The 27,019-nt window shown below is 46.4% G+C and overlaps 2 protein-coding genes across 5 annotated transcripts in view; both read right to left on the reverse strand.

Annotated features, from left to right (window-relative positions):
* LOC135905091 (A.superbus venom factor 1-like) overlaps positions 1-27,019 on the reverse strand; it is a 312,000-nt gene that overhangs the window by 125,670 nt on the left and 159,311 nt on the right. Inside the window, exon 1 of one of the 3 annotated variants that reach the window (XM_065436073.1) lies at positions 16,135-16,730. The exons of the other annotated variants lie outside the window; for them this stretch is intronic. The gene's annotated coding sequence lies outside the window, so the exon portion shown is untranslated. Of the gene's footprint in view, positions 1-16,134; positions 16,731-27,019 lie in introns of those variants that run through there. 3 annotated transcript variants of the gene reach the window in all.
* Positions 1-27,019, reverse strand: part of LOC135905095 (uncharacterized) — a 35,753-nt gene that overhangs the window by 1,380 nt on the left and 7,354 nt on the right. Inside the window, exon 3 of one of the 2 annotated variants that reach the window (XM_065436082.1) lies at positions 1,918-2,092. In XM_065436082.1, the coding sequence (XP_065292154.1) occupies positions 2,079-2,092 (14 nt within the window). In that variant the 3' untranslated portion in view covers positions 1,918-2,078. Of the gene's footprint in view, positions 1-1,917; positions 2,093-25,419; positions 25,598-27,019 lie in introns of those variants that run through there. The other variant, XM_065436081.1, reaches the window with a different exon arrangement.

Raw genomic sequence — 27,019 nt, forward strand, 5'->3', positions numbered from 1 at the left:
TTGTAATACGTCCCACTTGACCAGTCTTTCGTAGTTGCGTGCCTGTCTGTTGATATATGCCTGTTCTTCTTCTCCTATTTCATCTTTACTAATAAATATGAAATATGGGAAGTTTCGCCTGAGATACGGAGCCGCCTATATATGTGGCCAGACGACTGCCTCGGCAAGATTAATACCCGTGTCACACGGGCGTTTGGAAGGCCTTCCAACCGATAGTCAGCTGACTCAAAGGTCAAGTTCGAGCTGCTACACGGGCGGTTTCGAAGGCCACCGAGTCAATAGTCTATCGAGTCAACGGAGCACATTACAACTCTATCGAAATCTCGATGGCCTTTGAGCAACGGAAGCGGAAACAGTGCGAACATGCCCTCTCGTTCACAGTGTGCTCGTACTATCGGTTAGAAAGTACAAATCTAAACAAAATGCTCTAAAAACACTATATATGAGGTTTATTATTTATTCAATAAAGTAATTTTGCCACTTGATATTGCGAACTGCACATACTCTCGACAACAGCGACATGCAGCGGCGCAAACGCTGCCGCAGTTTCGCTACTCAACAACTTGAAAAGTAAACATAAATGTATGGCAATGTATACACATTTCTTTAAATGTATAAAGAAACATAAAAGAAATTTTAGTACTTTTAAGTGGTTTTAATGTTGTTTAACATTTCGTGACATGAAAACGAAAGTAAAGATCCACAGAGCCACACAATTTTGCGAGAAACGCCTGAACCACTCAACGGTCTTGCGAAAGTGCCGTGTAGCAGCGCGACAACTCCTTTGAGTCGATAGAGTTGTGGCATTTCGAAGGCCGTCGACTGCAAGACCTTCCAAATGCGTCCGTGTGACACAGGTATAAGATTTATGATGAGTAATATCATAGCCGCAACGTGGCTTCACCAGTGAGTCGGTCAGCCACACCTAGAGGAACGGTGGTTCAACGTTGTGCGGTCTCTATGGCTTCATTCCACTAGGCACGTTGGCTGTGCCGGGCCACATTTCTCGCATGCGCATAGTCCTTCATTGTCGCGCATGTAATCGGCGTAAATTTAAGGCAGTGCGAACGATTATAGCCGGTGATCCCGATAAGTTCCTTCGTACTCGCATTTTGGCGAACACAACTATGCCTCGACACCTGAGCTTTCTTGGCTTCAGGTGAAAAAGTGTATTTGGGTGGGCGAGAGCATTTCTATTGACGTGACGAAAAATGCACATATTGGCGCGGGATGTTGCACCGACTAATCACTTTAGCGTGAAGAACGTAGAAATATATCCAAGTGACACAACATCACAAAGGTAAAAAGAAAACACGTAATAAAACTGTATGAATACCACTGCCCAATGCAGGAAACCCCACAATTGAAAGAGGAACAGGTCTTAAAGGGTCATAAACACCGCACGTGTCACTGATTCAAAATCAAAGTGTGAAGGCTTTATATTAAATGTAATGTTACCAGGGCAAACAACTTCCAGAAATCAGCAAATTTTCTGATTCAAAGAGATTCTCGAAAGATATACCGTGTAATCAATGTGTGTATTGAGAAATTAAGAATTTAGGAACGTCTCCAACCTCACAGTGGATTGACGAAAAGCCGAAGTTTCGGATGCATACTCTGTTCCTCTGTTCCTCGGGAGAGAAAAACACACAGCGCCACTACGATGCCCTCTTGTATCCTGCGCGGCACTGCCTCATGTACCGAGAGCCTTGCGCTCCTCTGATCGCGTTTTATTACGTCGCCATAGCTCCTGCACCAATCCGCGCTGGGCAGCCAAAACAATGCTGGCAGTAATGAGTAAATAAACAAGTAAATAGGTGACTCTACTCCGCGGAGTAAGAGATTCGAGTGCCCCGCATGCAAATACGTCGCGCAAATATATTTCGGCTTGCCCATGCGTGCTGGAGAAAGTAATACCTTCTAGGCAGGGGCAGAATTCAATGTAAACTCTAACGATTGGATCATCCTCGGCGCACCATTCCCCGATTTTGGACCGGGGTTGGCACCTTTGCAGGAGGTCGCCATCTATGCGACAGCACAGATCCGGATCGCAGTCGCTGTCGTTGGAGCACCGACGGTCAACGTCCACCCTCTGCGCAGAACACGTAGTGAGGCACATCAGAGCGGCATTCACTAGAGTTTGGATTTACTTCGGATGGGTACAGCATGTTCCGAGTCCGACCTTGGGGCATGCACCTGCAAAAGTTACTCTGTGCTCCATCTCACAAGTCGCTAGCAACACTGCCGAAAGTACCAGCTGCAGGCATGCACAGGCAGTGTCCTTGCGCAAGTGAATATAGTTCCGGGCATAACTTCCTCATCAACGGCAGGATGGATGAGAGAATGATGTTACGCTTGTTTGGGTAGCAAACTGGATATCTATCTTCTGGTTAAGCTCCCTGCCTTTCGTACCTCATTTATTTATTTCTCTCTCTCTCGCTCTTTTGTTTCGCACATGATACGGTCCTATTGGCTAAGGCGTCTCCCAGCCCCCACAGTAAATTACGGGGTTTTACGTGCGAAAACCACTTTCTGATTATGAGGCACGCCGTAGTGGAGGACTCCAGAAATTTTGACCACCAGGGGTTCTGTAACGTGCACCTAAATCTAAGTACACGCGAGTTGTCACATTTCGCCCCCATAGAAATGCGGCCGCCGTGGACGGGATTCGATGCCGCGACCTCGTGCTCAGCAGCCTAGCACCACCGTCACTGAACAACCATGGCGGGTAGCCCCCACAGTCCTGCAAACGCCTCCTGAGATGGAATGTACTACGTATTGTTTTCTTTTTCTCTTTATAGTATAATTAATCTCCCACCGTGGAACAGGCCCCCTGTGAAAGAAGCGCGAGGTCATGCGTTCGACTTCCCCAACGCAGCGACCTTATTTAGATGAAAGTGAAATGCGAAATCAATGTTAAAAAACAATTTAACAATTATTTACCCTGTATTACGCACACGTTAGAGGAGGTGATGTGGTCAAAATTAATGCGGAATTTTCCACTATAAGACCTGCTGCATAATCAGAGCGTGGCTCTGGCAAGTAAAACATCAGAATTCAGCTTTCTGTGTATGAACCTTAAGGAAAGCTGGCCACATTCCGATACGCCCTGATAGAAAAAAAAATAGCACATTGCCCGCACTGTTCGTACATTTTTATTTGACTATTACTAAAAACAATATCGCTATGCACTTCTTATGCCGTCGAATTCGCCCCTCTTAATAGGGAGGTTTAGGTCGAGGTCAGCTCCTGTTTCCCTGTTGAAACACGCGTAAAACGCAGAAATTCTCACGTGAGACTATCGCTAGACCAACCTGAATAAAATTCTCTGCATCTCAGAGGTAAAACTTAAGCTATGTGTTGGGAAGGAAGCAGAATTTTTCTTTGGCAAATTGTAATTCTTGCTAAAATTTGCAAAATCGGAACGTTCACAAGCAATTAAAACTCGAGGTTTCCAAACCCACAACTCTGCAATAAGAATTGACATCGCAGTCCTGTAAGCATCATCTGTTAGAGAATCTGTGGTGGATAAATGTCGCTTGAATTTACAGCTTACGTAAATATGTTGCAATGTTTACGAGGGATTTGCAATACCTCTATTCGCAACTCAGTTTTCTCCGTATTATATTTATTTTTAACGCAGGTTATAGCATTGTGATATCCTTTTTTTTCATTGCTGACTTCATAAGCTTCATGCTTCAGTTCATTTCATTTCCGTATTTTCAAAAACCTTTGTGAAAAATATTTTGGGTTTCAATAAAAAAATTCTGCTTTGCTACAGTCAATATATCTTTAACTTCTTTTAAATCTAACAAACCTTGTAAAATCGGCGCAGTGCTTGCTGAGAAAAGCATTTTCTCTTCAGTCCGGTATATATGCCCAGAGCAATAGGTAGAAGTATTAGCAGGCCGTCGGTGCCAGTGGGTCAGCAACTCCGGCATGACTTCATCAGATCGGATTCATGGCATCGCTGTTATACGTCAATTAGCTATGGGACATAAGAGGAGGTTAAAAGAGTATTGACATAATATTTTCGACTTAATTACTTACGCCATATGAAAAAAGAAAATACTTGCGTGCACAACAGCACCTTGTATAATTTTACGGCAGTACTCGTTTCTACGAACTAGTTTCGGTTTCGGTGCCAAGGAAGTGTGTTCCTTCATAACCGGCCATGACGTCATCAAGCACTGGCTTGCTCTCATCCAGCGATAACGGAGGCACAGCTAAGGTCTCAGTTATTGCATAGCCTTATTGCTACACCAAGTCAAGAGCAAATTTTGCTCTGTGTCGTCATATGACGTCACGGTAGTGTCGATGATGCCAGGTCCGGCATCTTGAGACAAACTATAGCATCAAACTAAAATATAAGCGGTGTCGAACTTGCTTTCGTACCTGCTACATGTCATACTATTAGGTCCGAGAAGCGTGCGATAAGAGTTTGTATTTTGAACATTTGTAACGGGACTCATAAGCGTTAGCTTATGGAGCGCCGCGACAATACACTGCAAAATCATTTATACCCTTAAAGTGAATAAGAGTGTAAATTGGCCTAGAACTTACACCCTTACGCCAAAGAATGGTGTAAGTGAGGGAGTAAGAAATCGACTCACGCCCTTGAGAAGTGTGTAAACGTGTAAGTTACAGATTAACACCCTCATTCACTTCGAAGAGTAATAATTATTTTGCCCAAGGGTGTGAGTTATACAAAAATTAAGAGCCTCATTAATTTGGCAGTATCTAAATTATTTTACAGTGTGTGGCGTCCCGCCTTCTCAGAGAGCTCACTCAACACTTTGTGGACCGCGGAGGTGCGGAAATCTACAAATTTTACTTGCTTCCCCACCCCCTTTTTTTCCCTTCTCTTTGGCATTCTTTCCTACCGTTCTCATTAGCCCGTATTGCCAAGCAGTAATCAGGTATATTGTACTTGGGCGGGCTGTCTCCATGTAGTCACCATGTTACTATGTAACCATACCGAGAATGTAGAAGGCCTGGCAAGGGCAGCCGAAAACCGGGAGAGGATAAAAGTAAGGGACTCGAATACTTGGCGTCCTGAACTGTATCGTTGCATGTTCCCCACCTTTGTAGAATAGGGAACTTATAGCACAGTGTTACACTTGCAAAACCTATAGAACTGCATAGCACTCTGCATAAAATTTCGTAGCGCCCTAGACAATTGCATAGTGCCTATCGGCTCCGCAGAAACGAGTTACTCAGGAGTAGCGTGAAGACAGGAGCACTTTTTTTTTGACAAGAGATGCGCTCCTGGACTGTCGTTCCGTCTCTCTGTACTTTGTTCTATTCAGCAGAACCCTGGCAGCGAGCAGTACTACCCACCGGTTCCGGGAACATATGGGGCTCGTGATATTCCGTTCAGTTGCCTCGTAGCTGTGTGCCACGATATTTTTATCAGTAGGGCAGGGTTTTTTTGTTTACCTGATGTTTTCTGAAAGCCTCAATGAAGACGTGGAATCGGCGATGGGTAAAGTGAAAACAAAATACACTATACTAATGGGCGACTTCAATGCCATGGTAGGCAAGCAGCAGGCTGGAGACAAGTAAGGCATATGCACTAGGAAAAGAAGGGGAGAGTTATTAGTAGAGCTTGCGAAACAGAATAATATGCGGATAATGAATACCTTCTTGCGCAAGCGCGATAGCCGTAAGTGAACGTGGAGGAGCCCGAACGGCGAAACTAGAAATGGAAAAGACTTTATAGTGTGCGCTAACCCTGGCATCATACAAGATGTGCACCTGCTCGGCAGGGTGCGCTGCAGCGACCATAGGATGGTAAGAACTCGAATTAGCCTAGACCTGAGGAGGGAACGAAAGAAACTGGTACAGAAGAAGCCGATCAATGAGTTAGCAGTAAGAGGGAAAATAAAAGAGTTCCGCATCAAGCTATAGAACAGGTATTCGACTTAAACACAGGAAGAGGACCTTAATGTTGAAGCAATGAACGACAATTTTCTGGGCATCAATAAGGAGTGTGCAATATAAGTCGGTGGTAACTCCGTTAGACAGGATACAAGTAAGCTATCGCAGGAGACGAAAGACCTCATCAAGAAACGCCAATGTATGACAGCCTCTAACCCTACAGCTAGAAAAGAACTGGCGGAACTTTCGAAGGTATTCAACAAGCGTAAGACAGCTGACATAAGGAAGTATAATATGGATAGAATTGAACATGCCCTCAGGAACGGAGTACCAGTGGCACCCAAAACGAGAATGGAAGAGAGAATAGTATAGAGGAATTCGAAGTCCCACAAGTAACGCCAGAAGAAGTAAAGAAAGCCTTGGGAGCTACGCAAAGGGAAAGGCAGCTGGGTAGGATGAGGTAACAGCATATTTGTTGAACCATGGTGGGCAGATTGTTCTAGAAAAGCTGGCCACCCTGTATACGCAATGCCTCATGACCTCCAGCGTACCGGAATCTTGGAGGAACGCTAACATAATCCTAATCCATAAGATAGGGGACGCCAAAGACGAAAAATTATAGACCGATCAGCTTACTGTCAGTTGTCTACAAACTATTTACTAAGGTAATTGCAAATAGAATCAGGAACACCTTAGACTTCTGCCAAGGAAAGTACCAGGCAGACCCGCCGTGCTTGCTCAGTGGCTATGGTGTTGGGCTGCTGAGCACGAGGTCGCGGGATCGAATTCCGGCCACGGCGGCCGCATTTCTATGGGGGCGAAATGCGAAAACACCCGTGTGCTTAGATTTAGGTGCACGTTAAAGAACCCCAGGTGGTCAAAATTTCCGGAGTCCTCCACTACGGCGTGCCTCATAATCAGAAAGTGGTTTTGGCACGTAAAACCCCAAATATTATTATTATTAGTACCAGGCAGGATTCAATGAAGGCTACTCAACAATATACCATATTGACACTATAAATCAGGTGATAGTGAAATGTGCGGAATGTAACCAACCCTTATATATAGCTTTCATTGATTACGAAAAAGCGTTTGATTCAGTCGGAACCTCAGCAGTCATGGAGGCATTACGGAATCAGGGTGTAGAAGAGCCATATGTAAAAATAGTGAAAGATAGCGGCTTCACAGCCACCGTAGTCCTCCATAAAGAAAGCAACAAAATTCTCATAACGAAAGACGTCAGGCAGGGAGATCCGATATCTCCAATGCTATTAACAACGTGTTTACAGGAGGTACTCAGAGACCTGCATTGGGAAGAATTGGGGATAAGAGTTAAGGGAGAATACCTTAGTAACTTGCGATTCGCTGATGATATTGTCTTGCTTAGTAACTCAGGCGACCAATTGCAATGCATGCTCACTGACCAGGAGAGGCAAAGCAGAAGGATGAGTCTGAAAATTATTCTGCAGAAAACTAAAGTAATGTTTAACAGTCTCAGAAGAGAACAGCAGTTTACGATAGGTAGCGAGGCACTGGAAGTGGTAAGGGAATATCTCTATTTAGGGCAGGTAGTGAAGCCGGATCCGGATCATGAGACGGAAGTAATCAGAAAAAGAAGAATGGGCTGGGGTGCGTTTGACAGACATTTCTCAGATCATCAACAGCAGGTTGCCATTATCCCAGAAGAGAAAAGTGTATAATAGCTCTGTCTTACCAGTACTCACCTACGGGGCAGAAACCTGGAGGCTTAAGAAAAGGGTTCCACTTAAATTGAGGACGACGCAACGAGCTATGGAAAGAGGAATGATGGGTGTAACGTTAAGGGATAAGAAACGAGCAGGTTGGGTGAGTAAACAAACACGAGGTAATGACATCTTAGTTGAAATCATGAAAAAGAAATGGGCATAAGTAGGACATGTAATGAGGAGGGAAGATAACCGATGGCCATTAAGGGTTACGGACCAGATTCCAAGGGAAGGGAAGCGTAGCAGGGGGCGGCAGAAAGTTAGGTGGGCGGATGAGATTGAGAAGTTTGGAGGGACGACATGGCAACAATTAGTACATGACCGGGGTTGTTGGAGAAGTATGGCAGAGGCCTTTGCCCTGCAGTGGGCGTAAACAGGCTGATGATGATAATGATGATGATGATGACCTTCTTTTGAAGACGGAGAACAGTAAACACTCTAACAGTGGGCTACTGCAAAATATTTGGTTAGTTCTGATATTTTAAATACCAAGCATATTCGGTTAGCATTGGAAACTTTGAATAATCGCCCACCCTACTTAGCGCATAATACGGGCTGATCATCTTTAGGTTTTCCAGTCCTTCAGCTGCATTATTCAAAGAGGGGAACATTATATTCACCAGAAATCGAAACACGTACCCAGCTAATAATTAGAATTGACTAATTAACTTCTTAAATACATTACGGGCCATACTACAATTTACGAATGGCAGCCGGTGAGTTGCAACGCGTATTCATATGGAATTAAGCTCCATAATGACACCAGTATGCACCAACAACCGCCAAAACATCATAGTCGTGAGTACACCTCACGCTACTCACGCCGCTAAGTACAGACAATTAGAAGCCATCACTATCGGTGATCGCCGCCACGAGGTCAGTGCCTATGTGACGGCCCCCGACTACACGGTGAAGGGAATCACCAGGGGAATCCCGTTGGAGGAGGACGCCAAGTCCATTCACACCAACATCGTTCACGCGCGCAACCCCCACGCCCTGGCAGCCAAACGGCTCAGTAATACCAAGACGGTCATAGTGGCCTTTCAAGGACCGCGACTTCCCTCCTATGTCAGGTACGGCGACGCCCTCCTTCGCTGCGCCCTGTATCGCAAGCAAATCGACATGTGTCACGGCTGCGAGAGACTCGGTCACCGCATGGACGTGTGCCCCAATCCTCAGGACAAAGCGTGCCGTGATCTTGACGCCCTCAACCCAGGCCCCTACCACCAGTGCTCCCCACGTTGCAAGCTGTGCGGGGGAACACACATGACGGCGGATCGCAACTGCCGCGCAAGGTACAAGACCCCCTACGTCGTGACAAAGAGGCAATGGGAACGACACAGGGACGCCGAGGAAGCCGAGGTGGCCGCCAAAGCCACCAGCCCCGCCGGCAAGCCGCCCTCGTGATCCAGGACCCACAGCCGAGGCCGCTCGCGGTCCCGGAGCCGCACCCCAAACCCACGGCAGCAGCAGCAACGCCGGTCTCGCAGCCGCACCCCCAGAAGGACCTCAACAAGCGACAACGAAACCACCGAGAAGGTGAGCTGGGCAGATGCGGTCATGGGAAAACGAGCACCAACCGCGAAGGCTGGCGACAAAGCACCCGCTAACACAGAGACGGAGGTAACTAAATTAACACAGGCGATACAAGCGCTGCAGAAGCAAATAGAACACATGCAGAAACAGATTCGCGCAAAAGACGACCTCATATAACAACTCCAGCATGCCGTGAAGAGCGGTACCGATAGAGAGGCCATGCATGAAACTCAAGAACAACCCATAGAGGACGACGAAGTCGTATACCCCGACACTAAACGCCGACCCACTCCCTCACAGACCACTCAGGCCACGCAGGGAACAGAAGGGGAACCCATAGAGGAGGACGAGTTCGAGTTCCCCGGTACCAAACGAAGACCCACTCCCACCCTTACAGAGGCAACACGACCCAAGCGCACGCGCGCAGCGATACGCGACGCGCGAATAGATGCACTCGAAGCTTGCTTAAGCAATCTCGAGGAAACTATCATCGCGTCCATCACGCGTACCATCCAGCGGAGCCTGGAGAGTGTTCACCTCAGACTGTCGAGATTAGAAGCCGCAAACAGCACGATTGTACCGTCGCATAGGGAAGCGGCGCAACACATGTAACAAGATATAAACATGGCCCGACACTCATCGAAACAAAAACACACGATATGGCAGTGTAACTGCAGAAGTTACCAAAACAATCGAGCGCTCTTACAACAATACCTGAAAACGATCCCCGAACGCCCAGACGTCATCATACTCCAGGAAACGAATGGTCCCGCCAAAGTCCCGGGGTACCAGTCTATGACAGGCAAGGTGGAGAAACCAAACGTCACCACACTGGTCAAGCGAGCGCACACAGCTATCGAACACGACACCAAAATCAGGAATATATGAACACGACACCAAAATCAGAGACATCGAAAACGTTCTCGTATAATTAACTCCACCACGCAAGACCCGCAACAGCATCTTCGTACTCAACGTCTACAGCAGTCCCAGATGCCGCCAGCACCGCTTCCATGTCCTCTTCAAGCGGGCAATCGACATCGCCAAGGGGCAACAGCTGTTCAGTGAGGGGGACTTTAACGCGGCGCACACGGCGTGGGGTTACAAGCACGATCACCCCAAAGGCATCTATGGGCAACGGCGCAATACGCCGGACTCGAGCTAATCACCGACCCCGCGGCACCAACAAGGCAGGGCAACAGCGTAAGCACTGACACGACGCCGGACCTTACTTTCACGTGCAACACACGCAAAGTCACTTGGACAAACACCATGCGAGACTTGGGGAGCGATCACTACGTTATTTCCTTAGAAGCAGGAGGTGGTCCGCAGGAACACAATACCAGTCGTCAAATGAAGATCACCAACTGGAATCGGCTACGCAAACATCGTGATGAACAACAGATGGAAGCCATCAAAGATATAGAACAATGGACCGACCAACTGCGGTGGGATATCGAGCGCATGACGCAATCGATCCCGTCGACAGCTGGGCTCGAGACAATAGACTCCCGGTTGCTGCACATGTGGGAAGCCAAAATTCACCTGCAGCACCGATGGAAACAACAGAGACACATTAGGAGACTGCGTAAACGGATAGCACAGCTCAACAAAGAAATAGAAAAGCACGTGCTTAACCTGCAACATCAACAATGGGAAGAGAAATGCGCGGAGATGGATGGTCAACTCACCACGCGTTGCACGTGGCAGATACTGCGGTACCTGATCGATCCCGCCAACACCAAGACCACACACATGCAAGGCAAATACAAAATCATACACGCTTACGGGGGAACGGAAGAACAATTCCTACGGGAAGCTGAACGCCTTTACATATCCCAAACGCCACCGCAAATATATCCAGACTACTCAGGCGAAAGCAACGCCACCCTAGACGAGGAATTCTCCGTTGCCGAAATCCAGGCGGCCCTCGTAAAGCTGAACACCAAGCTGGCCCCTGGCCCCGATCGAATACCCAATAGGGCACTACGCAATCTCGATTGCGGGTCGATCGAGAAACTAAAAAAATACATTAACTAGTGTTGGGCGCACGGCAAGCTACCCCGGCAATGGAAAGAAGCAAATATCACACTGATACCGAAACCTGGCAAGAAATTACAGCTGGAGAACCTGCGCCCCATCTCCCTCACGTCCTGCGTGGGCAAGTTAATGGAGCACGCGTTTCTCAATTGACTCACGGATTACCTCGAGGACAATGACTTATTTCCACACACCATGATTGGGTTCAGAAGACATCTCACCACGCAAGACGCCTTTCTGCAACTAAAACACCAAATCATAGAAAATTCGGGGCGTTCGACGAGAGCCGTCTTCGGGCTGGACCTGAAGAGGGCCTTCGATAACGTTCGCCACGATGCCATACTGCGAAAAATAGACAAGCTAAATCTCGGCCTGAGCACGTACAACTACGTCCGAGACTTCCTCACGAGAAGAACCGCTCGCATGCGAGGGGGGCAACTACAGTCAGAGCAAATCAACATCGGCAGCTCGGGCACTCCGCAGGGCTCGGTGATCTCGCCAATGCTCTTCAACCTCGTCCTGCTGGGGTTGCCCGACCGATTGTTTCAAATCGAAGGACTGCATCACACGCTATACGCGGATGATATTACGATCTGGACGACAACGGGCAGTGACGGAGCGATTGAGCAACGTTTACAACAGTCCATCCAATGCGTAGAAACTACCTCGTGGGCACGGGACTCGCCTGCTCGGCCAAAAAATCTGAACTGCTCAGTCAGAAGGGGGCGCCCACCTAAATGCTACACCCCCCTGGAAAAGCAAAAGATCCCATTAACTGCATTAAATGGCCTACCAATCCCGATAGTAGAGAAAATCTGGGTACTAGGAATGATGACAGAGCATAAGGGTGGCAATGGCGAAGCACTTCGCAAGATAACGGCAAAGGCCACCAGCACGACGCAGCTCATTCGACGCATCACCAACAAACACGCGGGCATGCACGAAGGCAGCGTCATCCGACTCATACAAGCCTTCGTCATTTCTCAGATAAGGTACACGGCAGCGTTTCACAACTAGACGGTTGCGGAAAAAAACAAGCTCAACGCGCTCATAGGCAAGGCGTACAAATGTGCGTTGGGACTTGCGCCGGGAGTTAGCACCACGAAGCTCTTAGAACTAGGCCTACACAATACGCTCGAAGAACTCGTGGAGGCGCACCAAGTGTCCCAACTTGAACGCCTATGCAAGACCCGCCTGGGCAGACACGTACTTGAAAATCTCGGCATCACATACCACTCGCAGCTCGGCGTCAAAGTAGACATTCCAAGACCCATACGTGAGCAACTATACGTACCCCCATTGCCTCGCAACATGCACCCCCAACACCACACGGGGAGGCGTAAAGCCAGGGCACAACAAATGAATAAAAGTTACTCTAACGACAAGGAGGTGGTCTTCACCGATGCAGCTCGCTATCGAGACAGGAAGAGTTTCGTGGCGGCAGTTACTAACCACCGAGGCAACACCTCACGAGCGTCACCATGAACACGGCACATGCCGAAGCGGCAGAGGAAGCGGCCATAGCACTGGCCCTCACACAAACCAAAGTTACATATGTGATCTGCGACTCGCAAACGACAATTCGCAATTTTGCAAATGGGTGCATCTCGCAAGAGGCGTATCAGATACTCCAGTGACATGCCATACACCAGGGACAGGCCCACGTTGATAACCGAAGGCATTTGCTATGGATCCCGGCACACACTGGAATGAGCACCCCCAACGAAGCGGCTCACGGCGTTGCTCGACGCCTGACTCATCGAGCAGCATCGGAGGAAGAGCCCCCGCGGGGTACTGCAAACGTCTGGGCATGGGAGGATCGTATGACCAGTTTTCACATCACGGCACACTACCAATTACAAAGACGCATATACCCATTCCCTCACGCTAGGTTAGACAGGACGCAAGCAGTGCACTTCAGACAATTACAAACAGACTCTCACAGAAACCCCAGACTCATGAACGCCATGTATCCAGACATGTACAATACAAACAGATGCACATCGTGTGGCGAGGTTGCCACACTAAATCACATGTTATGGAAGCGTCGGGAACTAAAAAACAAGTCGGGCAGTGCCGACCTCTCCGTCTCTTCCACCGCCAGCCTCCGGTCACGCTGAATGACCGCACTGCTCAGCTCTGACCTGACAGCACAACTCTGCGCCCTCCAGCGAGCCGAGGAAGCCGCTTCGAGACAAGGTCTCGGAACCGCGTCCGCGGCGGGTGCCCAGACCCACTAAAAAGAAGCCGGACTCAAATCTTGTTGATTTGAAATAAAACTTTACGCTCTCTCTCCATTTCCTTAAGCACAAAAGTAACTGGAACGCCCATCTATTTGGTCCCAATCTTTGCGAAATAAATAGCTCGAAATTGGTGTCACCCTGGAGATTCATATCAAGTGAACACGTCCTACAACCTCTCCGGCTAGAATTCGTAAGTTTCAATATGTGCCGAAAATAAATAATTAGGAAGGTAATTCTCGAAGTTGTGCAAATCAGTTAAATTTGTGTTTCGATTTCTCGTGTCAGTGATGCCCACCTCTTCGACTAATTGACCTCTAGGACAAGGATTATGCTATCTGCCGCAGCCAATTTTGGAAAATTCCGGAAAACCTTACCATGATCCCCCCCTCCCCCCCCCCCGTATATAACGCATAGTCATGGGAAAAGTTCAGTGCGCCACGCCCGCAGTTATATTCAGTGTGCCGATAGTCGCTGAAAGATGCTGTCAGCGCTGAACAGCCTTTCATTACAAAGGAGTGTTGCTTATGGCAGCCATAAAGTTGTGTCCGGATTTATTAAATATGTTGGCCTGGTCCCTGCTGCAGGTAAACGAAAGCGGCAACAAAAGATGCAAAACGCCATTGCACCCTCCCACTTAGCGCTCCATAGCAGAATAAAAAAAGAGTAGCAAGAAAAACTGAAATAAAACGTGTCAAAAGAAAGTTCTTTGATTTTCAAAGCGCGCCTGTTTATTCGCCTTTACCACAACTCGTTTCACTCGCACGCATCTGGCAAACACATCCAGTTGTTGTGTTGCCATAACGGACAGCATTAAAAAAAAACTCCCCCTGTGGGGGAGTTAGCTTTGTTCCCACGAAGAGAGCACTGATAAAATCTCCCCCGCGGGGGGAGGTTGTTCACACATGTCCAGTACGCTTGCCGCAGCTGGCCTTGGGAAATTGTTAACCGCACATGTGAGATGTCGCTTTGTAAGTACCACACGCCATCCTTAGTCATTATGATGTCAGAAGAGCTGGTTCACTCATGCGTTTCTCGGCCGTGGTCTTTATGCAGAAACAAGGTTTGGGCACGGGTAGTTGGTATTCCATGGTATAAGTCGTCACTTACAGCGCATACATAGACGAGGGACAATATGGACGACGAAGACGAGCGCTCATGACTTACCACAATTTAACAATTCCCGAAGTATTGAAGGTGCGCACGTTAGTGGATGCGTTGCGTGTGGCTTGCGAACGCTGAGATACACGCGCTGAATTCTTGTTGTGTGTTCAGAGCGAAGCGAGAGAAAAAAACAAGGCAAAAGCAAGATCGTGAGCCTTATGTCGAAGGCTGCTAAATGTTGATTGCCTCAATGAGTGGGCTGCGTACAATAACATTCACCTATACTGAAAGACCACGCCACTTACCACGAACAAACAAAGCGTTGGAAACGGGAAACTCAGATGAAAGCCTGATACGCCACCCGAAACGTAACTAGCTAGCCCAACGTCAAACATGGTCGTACGAGGAACCGGGTTGTTATACCGACATGGTTCACGCAAAAAAGAACACGCAAGGACCGACGTCGTGAAAATCTGCTTCAACACAGTTAATAAAGGAAAGCATCCAATGTTGCGAAGCATCCGACGAGTTCATGTAGGCTACGCTTTGCCACGACTCCAAGAAAGATGTGGCGTCGCCTACACACATTTTTGCCTCCCGGTAACTGCACAATGTCAGGCAGGAAAGGGAATGAAGAAACGTGCACTGGGCGCTTCAAGGAGGTTGCGCCACGCCGTATTTGCACACAACTACCAAAGGACTCTGGTGGAACCTATACCTAATGCACTATTGTGATGGCCTCCAGTTCAAATACTAACATTTATCTTTAGCCGCAATACAATGCAGACCATGTAGTACTCAGAATGCGGCATGCAACTACAGTAAACCGTTGTACTGTTATTGGCAGCTTTGTTGGTGCTACTACGTGGACTATGTTTAGTGTTCCTTCACATTCTTCTAGTATTAATGGCAGCTTTGTTACCACCATTGTGCGCAGTAATTCAACACTGCCACCGTTTCTACAAATACTATTATCGCTACTACCATTAGTACTGATTCTACGCTTAGTACTCCAATTGCTTACGTTATATAACTGTTACTGAAATTGCGACTTCTCCGTCGGCCGATACTGCCATTTTAATGTCTGCTACTGCTAAATGCCTCTTACAGCAGTAATACTTACAATACTGGAATACTTATGACATAAATGGAGCCAAGATCACTGCTAGTACTACCACCAGTACTTCCACTACCGTTATTACCTTCACAACTTCTAATAATAATGTTACTGATATTATTACTGTTATTGATACTGTTACGCTAATTTTCCTACTTACTACTTCTAATAGTCGTATTTGTGCCACAAAAATTACTACTAATACTACTAGTACTAATAAGAAGAGTAAGAGTAACAACAACTACTACTACTAGCGCTACTACTGCTACTACTACTACCGCAACCATCAATACAATATAAACTGTAAGTATCGCAGCTACTAATATTGCTCTTGGATACCATGCTACTATGTTACTACTACTGCTACTACTGCTAGGTACTATTACGAGTATACAACGGAGACACAACTACCAGTGCGACAGCAATAAAGCTGCTACTATTGCAAGCGCAACGCATTACCCACTGTGCCCACCTGAATCGGAACATGATGTCGGGGCGCTGGCGTAGAATTCTGACGGAACAGAATGTCGTGCAGAGGTGCTCTTTCATCGTCAGGCGTCACCTCGAACTGCCGCCCCGCCGCAAATTCGCCCGCCAACGCCGCGCAGGCACAGACCAGGATCACGGACAACGGACAAGATGCCATCGCTGAACGCCGCCACTCAACTGAGCGGAAGTTCCTCAGGACGAGACCGGTCGGCTTGGCGATGAAGCGTGGGGAATTCAGACCGACGCTTGATGTTGTCAGACGTAAAGAACAGCGAGCTGTCTTCGAAGCGATCCGACAAAGAATGCGCTACACACCGAAACGCAGGGCGTTCACGCACCGGTAGTGCTACCTTTTCGGGTGTGACTGTGCGAGACGGACGTGATAAAAACAAGCGAGTCGTGGAGTAGGCGATCAGTTGACGGCCAACAAGAGACTGCGACAGGCTAGCTCTCTCACGAAAGCAACGTCGCAGTGAGCAGTTCCCTCCGCCGAGAATCTCTCTGACCCCTCGAAGAAACAAGGAGATTTTTACACCTAGCCCGCCGGCATACAGAACCGCCGAGGGGCCACAACTGCTAGACCCTTTCCGCGTCTCCCTCTCTCTCAACCGCCTATTAAAGAAAGAATTGGAGGAGAATGGGAAGAGCAGCACACGCATTTGACATAAAGGCACTTCCGGAGCAGCAGTCGGAGGCTTTCCCACATTTTCTCGCCTCCGTCACCTTGAAGGAGAATAACAAAAACAAAATATAATCATAAAGAAGTGGGGCCCCGGTCGAAGTCGTGAGTGGATCAAGCTGGATTCCGCCTAGGATATTGATTGTTCCTCGTAAACAACTTTGTAAGCAACCTTATTTCTCATGACACCCTTCTTTGAGGGCAGGTACGCCCCAGAAAAATCGCACTGCACAGCTCGCATTGCATCTGGCTAAGGGCGCTGACTCAATTGCAAAGATAGTTGACAGAGCCTCTCATTACTGATTTGGTCGTTGTCCTTTAGCATGCTAAAAAAAACTACTACTATGAAACCAGTGGAGACGTTTGTGTTGACTTCCCAGTACCTTCTGTGTCCCGTTTACTTTTTTCCGAGAACCTACTAGTTCCAGTAAAGGTGCAAACAAGGGTGTTTCGCCTTCGTTACAAAACTCATGGGCAAAGAAGCACACCATAAAAAAAGATATAAGCGGACAGCAGTCACCCTAAACTCATACAATATAGGCACACTGTGATTTCTTATGCGTGTGTTTGTGCCATTTTGGGAACTAGTGGTTGACGATTGTCTTTAATCGTCGTGGGGTACATCCCCGGCCATGGCGGACACATTTTTCAGGGGGGAAATGCAAAATATCTCCTCTATTTAAATTTGGCTGCCCCATTAAAGATTCGTGGGTGGTCAAAATTAATCCGGAGCCTTTTACTACTGCGTCATGCCATAGCCCTAGCGTAGATTTCGGATGTAAAACCCTATGAAACAATCGGTAAAACGATTACGTCTACAGCTTATTACACAGGTGAATGGTAATTTTAAACACGTGATCATGCACCCAAAATTTGAAACGGAACATGTACAACAACATTCTTTGATTGTACGTTGACTAGCTATAAACTTCTGACTTCGTTTTAGGTCATGATTTGTCATGATTCAGTGAGCAGAGGGTCCAACCCAGTGTTTCATTTCTTAGTTTAACAAAGATGCCAACTTGATGATGATGATGAATGTGGTGTTATGTGGCGCAAGGGCCAAATGTGGCCAAAGAGCGCCAGGCCGATGGTAATGCGTTCGCAATGGAGGTATGAATAACAAAGGGCAGATGTTACGGTGGCTGTAAAGGGGCCTAAAAACAGTCGGTCTAAAATGCATAAAACCTATACAAGATAAAATTATGCCGATGGTTAATGGGCTGTACAATGGACACGAAATACACATTGTGAAGTAATGATGATTTAGTGATATATCTCATTGATATGCTTTTTCCAATAACCCCTACTGCCTTACAGAGTCCTTGTGATACAAGGGCCTGTAGGTATGTGCCATGCTCGACTACCATCACAGCGGCATCCTCTAGAAAGAGGATGTGCTATGAATATCTGGGGCTAAAAACTTGGAAGTTGACATCGTTCAAGAAATTTAGAACTGATTTGGTGTCAAAGAATGGTTCTTCACCAAGAAACATTGCTGGATGGAGAGGGGTGTGCTGATTCCAACTTCAATACCTCTACTCCACGAAGTACAAAGCTATCGTGGTAGACTCGTCATAATTGCTCGTGCCAGACACAATGAGCATTTATTTCAAGGTTACGCTGGCTAGGTGGGATACTAGTTATGTACGTGGCGTCCGTCCATCATGAAGTCTTCTCAAGCTGTAAATGTGCGGCTGTGACGCGCACGATTCGCCGACACAAAACGAGCTGTTGGCTCTTAACTCTTTATCCCCTTTAGCGCGCCTTTGAGTAACAGCCCGTTGTCTTTAAAACGAAGTCATAAAAAAAGCTACACTATTTCTAACTTTCACAGTAAATGTTTTTTGGCCTTTCTGTGGCATTGCTCTTGATATGAAAATCTAGCTTTGAAAGAAAGAAACAAGACACGCGGCTAGAGTTTGTTATAGTTTCCACTCAATAAGACAGCTAAGAACGTAATGTTCATTTAAGTTCTGCGGTTTTAGGTGCCAAAACCACGATTTCATTATGAGCCCCACCATAGCAGGGCACTCTGGAATAATTTAGACCACCTGGGGTTCTTTAACGTGCAATGATATCTATGTATACGGGTGTTTAATATTTTACCCTCATTGAAATGCGGCTGATGTGGGAGACTCTAATGTTTGAAGTAACCGGCCATGGTTTCTCAGTGGCTATGGTGTGGGGCTGCTGAGCACGAGGTCGCAGGATCGAGTCCCTGCCACAGCGGCTGCATTTCGATGGAGGCGAAAACACCCGTGTACTTAGATTTTGGTGCACGTTAAAGAATCCCAGGTGGCCAAAATTTCCGGAGACCTCCGCTACACAGCGTGCCTCATATTCAGAAAGTGGTTTTGTACGTAAAACCCCATAAGTAGAAAAAGATGTTTGAGCAACTTGTGCATACCACAAGCCTGCGCGCATTCTGGTGTAGCACAAACCTAGCTGCTGCGCAGTTGTATATGCAGGACTACAAACCAAGCTATTGCAAAGACCTCTTGCTTCGTTTTCAATCAACTTTCTCTTCTATTGCGTACTTTTCATTTTTCTGTTAAGCGCCCGTAGATTTAGAACACAAACGTTTCCCATTGGAGCTTGGTGGCGGAACATATATCACGGTCGATCACTTGAAGGAGTATTCCACTCTAATACATCTAACCAATGCATAGACTAAGCAATACATAGTGCCATTGTAAAAGTTTCAATGTAAGATCGTGAAGATCATCAATGCTGAGTTACGTTATTTACGCAGAGTTTTTCTACACGTGAGCATAGCTTAGCCCAACACGGGGCGTGTTCAGGCTTGAACGTTGTTCCACGTGCATGATTGGCTACTAAACTGTGCAACAATATTTTTCAATTCTTTCTATGAACTTTCACTGTTTTTCTTTCGCCTCTTCCGCATTCTATATAGGAATTCACAGATTCCCCACAAAACTTTATATGTTGTGAACCAAACATAGGTTTTAATGATTTCTTTAATGGAGTAGTTCCGTGAATAGGCGAACGCAATTGACTATGCGTGTCATTGCTACAAGCTCGCTATTAGCCGAACAGCACGTCCTGCATTTGTCATTGCATCCTTAGGCTGTTACCGACTACAGTGCATGCTTATGTTGTCTGTGTCTCCGGAAAAATGGTACTTTCCAGCTAGTTCGACTCCTTTCCTCTGTGCTTGTTTTGGGTGGTGTATTTTGGGTGGCGCATGGCTACACGCCGACGGGTCCAACCCTCGTGTGCTCGGGTACGTGGTGTCGCAACACACCAAACGCCTGCTTGCGCAGACGCCCCTGCGGGGCAATAGCAGGGACCACAGCGGTAAGAGTAGCTTGCGATGTAATTGATCTGGTCATTTGGTCTGCTAGAACATTTCCCTCAGTACCTCTATGCAGGTACTTTTTTGTGTGTTTATTTTGAAGCCGTTCTCAATCGCCCATTTGGACAATTTGTTTATCCCAAGCTGCACTTGTCGTTCGCAGACAGCAATATTGCAAGATTTGAAACTTACTTGTGAATCGTCAACATAAACGAAATAAAACATTCCCCGTGGTACGACTGTACGTAGGCTGTTCATTTTTACAACAAACAGTGTGCAACTAAGTACGCCCCCTTGCGGAACACCAGTTTCTTGGGTAAATGATTTAGATCAGACATTACCAGCTTTTACGCGAAAAGTGCGGTTAGACAAGTAGCTTTCAATTGTGCTTAACATGTTCCTAGGGACACCAATCACGGAAAGATCGCGGAGGATCCCATATCGCCACGTCGTGTCGTGCGCTTTCTCTTAGTCCAGAAACACTGAAAGTGAAAACTGTTTATGAATGAACGCATCTGTAATGTTTGTCTCAATGCGGTCAAGGTGGTCTATTGTCTACCTTCCCTCTCGGAAACCGCATTGAAGGGGGTGTAGTTTATTGTTGCTCTCTAGGAAGATGATTAAGCGCCAGTTTACCATTTTTTCAAAAGCTTTGCACAGACAGCTTGTTAGCGCTATTGGCCTGTAGCTGCTGGCTAAGGCCGGATCTTTCCTTTGTTTAAGTATGGGAATAACTTTAGCTTCTTTCCAGGCCGATGGAATGTACCCCGCCACCCACATGGTATTGAAAAGAAATAGAAGTGATTCCAGTGCTTCGGGGTTTAGGTGCCTAATCATTTAGTAGATGATACGATCGCCTCCTGGCGCCGAGTGGTCGCAAAAAGCCAGATACGCCTTAAGTTGCACCAATGTAAATGGACGATTGTAAGCATCACTCGATGAGCCTTTGCGGCTTAGGGGATGCCACTCCTCGCGTTCTTTGTGTCTTAGAACTGTTTCTGTAGAGTGCGATGCACTCGAGATATATTGAAAGTCGTCGCCTAGAGGATGCGCCTGATATTTCAGGCTATCACTTGGCTACTTACTAACGGTAAGGGATGTGACTCCCGGCCTGTTAACTTATTTATCCGACTCCATACTCTTGTTTAATCAGTGTATGAAATCATACTAGAGATGTACCTATCCTAGCTTTCTTTCTTAGCTCGTCGACGTGTTCTCCGGCCTTGGGACTTGACTTGTTTGAAGTTAATAAGGTTTTCGGCGATTGGACAATTTCGAAGCAATCTCCAGGCCTTATTTTGATTTTGTCATGCTTTCAGACATTCGTCGTTCCACCATGGGATGTGAGGTTTACTTGCCAAACCGTTAGTTTGCTTGATACATTTAGTTGCAGCGTCAATAGTGAAACCTCTTAGATATGCCGCAGCGTCGTCTATATTAAAACCAGCGATGTTATCTTCGCCTAAATACGTCAGCTGTTGGAACCGTTCCCAGTTGGTTTAGTTCATGTTCCATTGCGAAAAATGTGTCGAGCATCCATCCTGTTTGGTTAGGTTTAAAATAACGGGAAAGTGGTCGCTCCCAAAGCAGTTCTTCAGAACACTCCACTCAATATACGGAATTAGTGTACTCGATAATATACTTAAGTATATCGATGAGTACGTGTTATGTGCCACATTAGTACGTCGGCTCTTTCTTGTTAAAAATACATGCTCCTGACGAGGAGAGAAAGTTTTCACTTAGGCGACCTATCGCATCGCAACGAGAGTCGCCCCGCAGAGTGTTATGTGCGTTTATGTCGCCGACAACTATGTAAGGTGCCGGAAGTTCATCTATATAGTTTTGAAATTCTGTTTTGTGAAGTCGGTAATTCGGGAGAATGTATATGGAACTCATCATCATCATCATCAGCCTAGTTACGCCCACTGCAGGGCAAAGGCCTCTCCCATACTTGTCCAACTACGGCGGTCATGTACTAATTGTGGCCATGTTGTCCCTGCAAACGTCTTAATCTCATCCGCCCACCTAACTTTCTGCCGCCCCCTGCTACGCTTCCCTTCCCTTGGAATCCAGTCCGTAACCCTTAGTGACCATCGGTTATCTTCCCTCCTCATACCATGTCCGGCCCATGCCCATTTCTTTTTCTTGATTTCAACTAAGATGTCGTTTACCTGCGTTTGTTGCCTCACCCAATCTGCTATTTTCTTAGCCCTTAACGTTACACCTATCATTCTTCTTTCCATAGGTCGTTGCGTCGTCCTCAATTTCAGCAGAACCCTGCTGAAATTGAGTTTTTATATAGTTTTTATAGTTCCATATAAGTTTTTATATGGAACTAAACGTCACCAAATTGCTAGACAACACTCCTCGGACAGCAACTGCTCCTAGGGCATACAAAGTCTTAATTCCCGGCAAGCGACATTTTTGGCAAATATAATGGCTACACTCCTGGAAGACACGACAATGCGTGTGTGTGAAAACTTTTATTGTCATGAGGTCCGGAGCCTCGACTTCTCAAGCCAAGGCGGGCCATTCCCACGTTGGCACTGTCAGGCCAAGCCTTTCAGCGACATCATTGGCCCTCTGGACTGCCCTTAGTTGATCCTGAAACAATGGGCTTTGAATCCTTTTCTCCCACTGTGTCCATTCCTCAACGAGGTTGGGGAGAGTCGCGGGACACCCCGCCAGCATATGTCTGATTCCAGTGATGCCATTACAATCATCGCAGTCCATCTTAATCACCCTCTCTGTATAAATTTATTAATGGTGTACGGTGTGGCATATGTATCCATTTGCAATAAGCGCAGTTAGACTGCCTGAGCCCTGTTCAGAAACTAAGTAGCTTGCTTAGGTAGCCACCCGCAAAACGAATCATAACCTTATTTTACTTGCACAGTAAATGGCAGTTCGGCCGCCGCTTACGTAGCTTAACGAATAATTTACATGACATTCATGGTTTACCAACAAGCGAAGCAACAGCCGGGCTAAGTTCCGCTTCCCAGCGGAAGATATGCGTAAGCGGGGTATCGTTGTCGCACTTGCAGTGAAGCTAATTAGCGTTCAACTTCACGAAGCAGCTAGCAGTAGGTCGACTCGGTGGTTGTGAGGCCTGACAAAACAGTCCACTGAACTGCCGCACTTCAATACGCAGGCATTTTGCTTAGCATTCGCAGTGACACACTTATCGCTACCTACTCTCACATCCGTTGCTCCACGGTTACCCCGCGTTACGGGTGAAAACGTGCACTGGCCGTGACCTGCCTGCTCGTCGAGAAGAGTACTTTGATCCAAACCCAACGCCACCTTCTAAAGCTGCGATCCTTACTGCCGCTCCCGGAGGCGCCATCGTCAGCGAAATCCGACGACACACAGGCTTTATTAAGAGGGCTACAGCCCCGTGCGCCAGCCGTTTGGCTCGGTGGCTGTACCACGCAAGAGGTTCACAAACTGCTGCCTCTGCAACATGCAGATTAGTCAACCGAGTAACATTTACGCTAAACAACCTGCAGTGACTACAGATCGGTGCTGCTGCCGAGCTCACCAGCGTTTTGGTTACATCGCTATTGGTTGTCTTCCTGTCATGCGTTTCTTCCCTGGAGATGTGGAAATAAATCCAGGACCCAATTTTCCCGGACAATGTGGCGCAGCCAGCTGTCTTAGATCTATTTAGTGGCATGTGAAGAGGCGGTCTGACTTTTATTCGCAGCCCACCTTCAATTCTATTCAATTCAATTCTTTATTCAACATCATCATCATGAGGATGTTAGGTGCGTCGACGATGTGGGCGCGTCATCGATTGTGGGTGCGTGATGGGTAGGTCCTCCGTTCTTCTGACTAACCGAGGATGGAACAAGTCATTGTGCAACGTGCCAGGGAGCGCTGCAGCGTGTAGAGCTAAATAGCACGTTTTTGAAAGCTTGAAACTATTAGAATTCGTTTCTTCATTACAGAGGAATGTCTTTGAGAACGTTACCTGTGTGAGTATTATCTTCGTCTCGGCGCCCGGAAAGTCCGAAGATAGCTTCTCCTATCTGTAGTCACACAAGGAAGCCACGAAAGTACAATTCCTGCTTCCGTTTGCAGAACACAGAAATATCTCTAAATCTCGCTACCATTTCGCTGATTCGATCGCCTCTGGTCGCCCATCTCCGCGTACCTGATTTCTAGACAGGTTCCTAGGGGTGGGCAGTGCAACCAGGACGAAAGACAAAAGGAAGTACACGATACGTGCACAGACTAACTACTCATTTATTTGTTCAAACAAATGGCTTAAATATATAGATAAAGTAAGCACGTGTAAAGTGACACTTACAAGGGTGAAAAGGTGTTAGGCTGTCTTGCCCTTCATAAACTCAGCTTCCTTATTCTCCAGAGGGATAGAAGTCTGGCTAATGTATGCGTCTGAGCTTACATGCATAAAGTAGGCTTCCACAATCTTGCCGTTGATTTCATTCATATTTTATACAATATTTCGATTTGTTCAAACAAAGGTTTGCATAAGCAACTGCGCTCGTATCGTATCGCATAAGACTGCGCTCCTATTGTATACTTCCTTTTGCCTTTTTACTGGGTGGCGCTGCCCACCCTTAGGAATATGTTTAATCACCAACTAGCCCAGCTTGCCATGGTAATCTATCTTTAGACTTATAACATGAAGCGCTTTTTTTTGCCTCATACCGAACACTTTGAGGTAGTTACTGTCGGGCCTCATTACGGAGATTTTCAATAAGAAAAAAAAAACAGTAGTTATGATTCAGTGGTAACGTTCTCTTCTCTCCCTTCTCCCAATAAGTCATTGCGACGTCACAAACTTCAATGTATTTCGTCGTGCGTCTGGCCAGTTGCGGCGACATTAAACTTATGTTTAAACGTTCCTCGGGTCACTGTGTGGCTTCCTTAAAGTACGGCGTGTTCTACGTTATACCAATAAAGGAGAACTGAGCCCAAGCAAACGTCATCACAATTCATGACGTCACGACGAAAGGTTCGCGAACTTGCGTGGGGCGTCGCCACTCGTGTTCCGCGATTGGCGTTCGTACTAAACAGATAAACTTATCGTTGTATTTAATATCGCTTTAAAGTCTATGTTCCCAGTGTATTACTTCACAGTGAAAGAAGAAACACTAAAAAAAGACATGTTCTTACCTAAGCACTATTGATAAGCAATTGTTGGCGAATGCACGGGGACACCATCAAGCTGGCATATGAGAGATTTTCTTATTGTTCGCTGGAGCTTCTGGTGCAAAAATGGAAAAATAAATCTAATTGAATAAAGTAAATAAACCTAATTTAATAATCGGATGCTTCCAGCGGCTGCGTTCCGCTAGGGCGTGGAAGACTGTGGCCTCTGCCGGGTTCCTGACGTGACGGGGTGTTAATCCTGGCTTCAATGTACGCATGTTCCGAAGCCAAATACGTGAGATCCCTCCCTAATCAGCCCGCAATATCCTGGAAAAAAATGAAAAGGAGAAACACTGTACTGAGAATATTGATAAGCTTCATGCACGTGAATAGTTTGCGAAAGACTGAAAATTGTCTTTCCCGGAATGTTTTTCCAATGAATGGAGGAATACGGGAATGGAGGAGTTATTTTACGAACACCAGATGGAGCACAATATGGTGTGCGATTAGAACATGATGCCCAATTTTCGGTAAAGATCTCGCTAAAGAGGTGAATGGCGAAAACCTACTCTTCCTCCTCTTATCATTCGCCTCCTTCTCTTCTCCCTTTTAGTCATTACTGCTAAGTACTAAGCATTTTTAGTCATTTGTAATCAATGGTCATCACAAGGCGTCGTTAGACATGTTGGTCATATGGTAGTCATTGGTAGTCATCACAAGTAATTTCAGTCATTATTATCATTACTGGCCATTACTAAGTATTCTTAGTCCTTTCTAATGAATTCTAGTCGTTACATGTTGCCGTTAGACATTATTGGTCATTTCCTAGTAGTTACCAGTCATTGCTGTCATTATTGGTCATTACTGCCTACTACTAAGCATTTTTAGCCATTTGTAACCATTTTTGGTCAATGCGACCCGTCATTAGAGATGTTGGTCATATCCGAGTCATCAGCAGTCATTACAAGTTATTTCAGTCATTATTAGTCATTACTGATCACTAGTAAGCATTTTAGCCATTTGTAATCAATTGTGGTCATCACAAAACGTCGTTAGACATATTGGTCATTTCGTAGTCATTAGCAGTCATTACAAGTGATCAGAAGACATTATAATGATTACTGCTCATTATCAGACATTTCTAGTCATTTCTAGTCAATTGCGGTCATTACAAGCCATCGCTAGAAATACTGGTCATTTCGGATTCATTAGCCGTCATTACAAGTCATTATTAACCTCTACCAATCTCAATTATGAGTTTATCGTTCACTAACTCTCACTACGAATTATTTTTTATTCTTTAACCTGTCTTTTCTCTGCCTTCATTTGGCGCTATGACGCTTCTGCGGACACCCTGGCGGTCAGGTCTGCTGACACAAACGTCACCATGAGCCTAGAATGGCTTTCGCCTTAAAAAAAGGAGGAAAGATAACGAGCAATAACGTCATCAATTTTGAACTCTTATCAGGGATCCCGAAGTCCTACCGAGATAATTTATATCTTGTAATACGTCCCACTTGACTGGTCTTTCGTAGTTGCGTACCAGTCCATCGACATCTGCCTGTTCTTCTTCTAATTCACCTTTACTAATAAATATGAAATATGGGAAATACGGAGCCGGCTGCCTCTGCAAGATTAAGATTTGTGATGAGTAAAATCATAGCCGCAAAGTGGCTTCGCCAGTGAGTCAGCCTGACCTAGAGGAATCGTGGTTGAACGTTGTGCGGTCTATATGGTTTTATTTAATTA

Source organism: Dermacentor albipictus, chromosome 6 (genome assembly GCF_038994185.2).
Source record: "Dermacentor albipictus isolate Rhodes 1998 colony chromosome 6, USDA_Dalb.pri_finalv2, whole genome shotgun sequence".
Taxonomy (NCBI): domain Eukaryota; kingdom Metazoa; phylum Arthropoda; class Arachnida; order Ixodida; family Ixodidae; genus Dermacentor; species Dermacentor albipictus.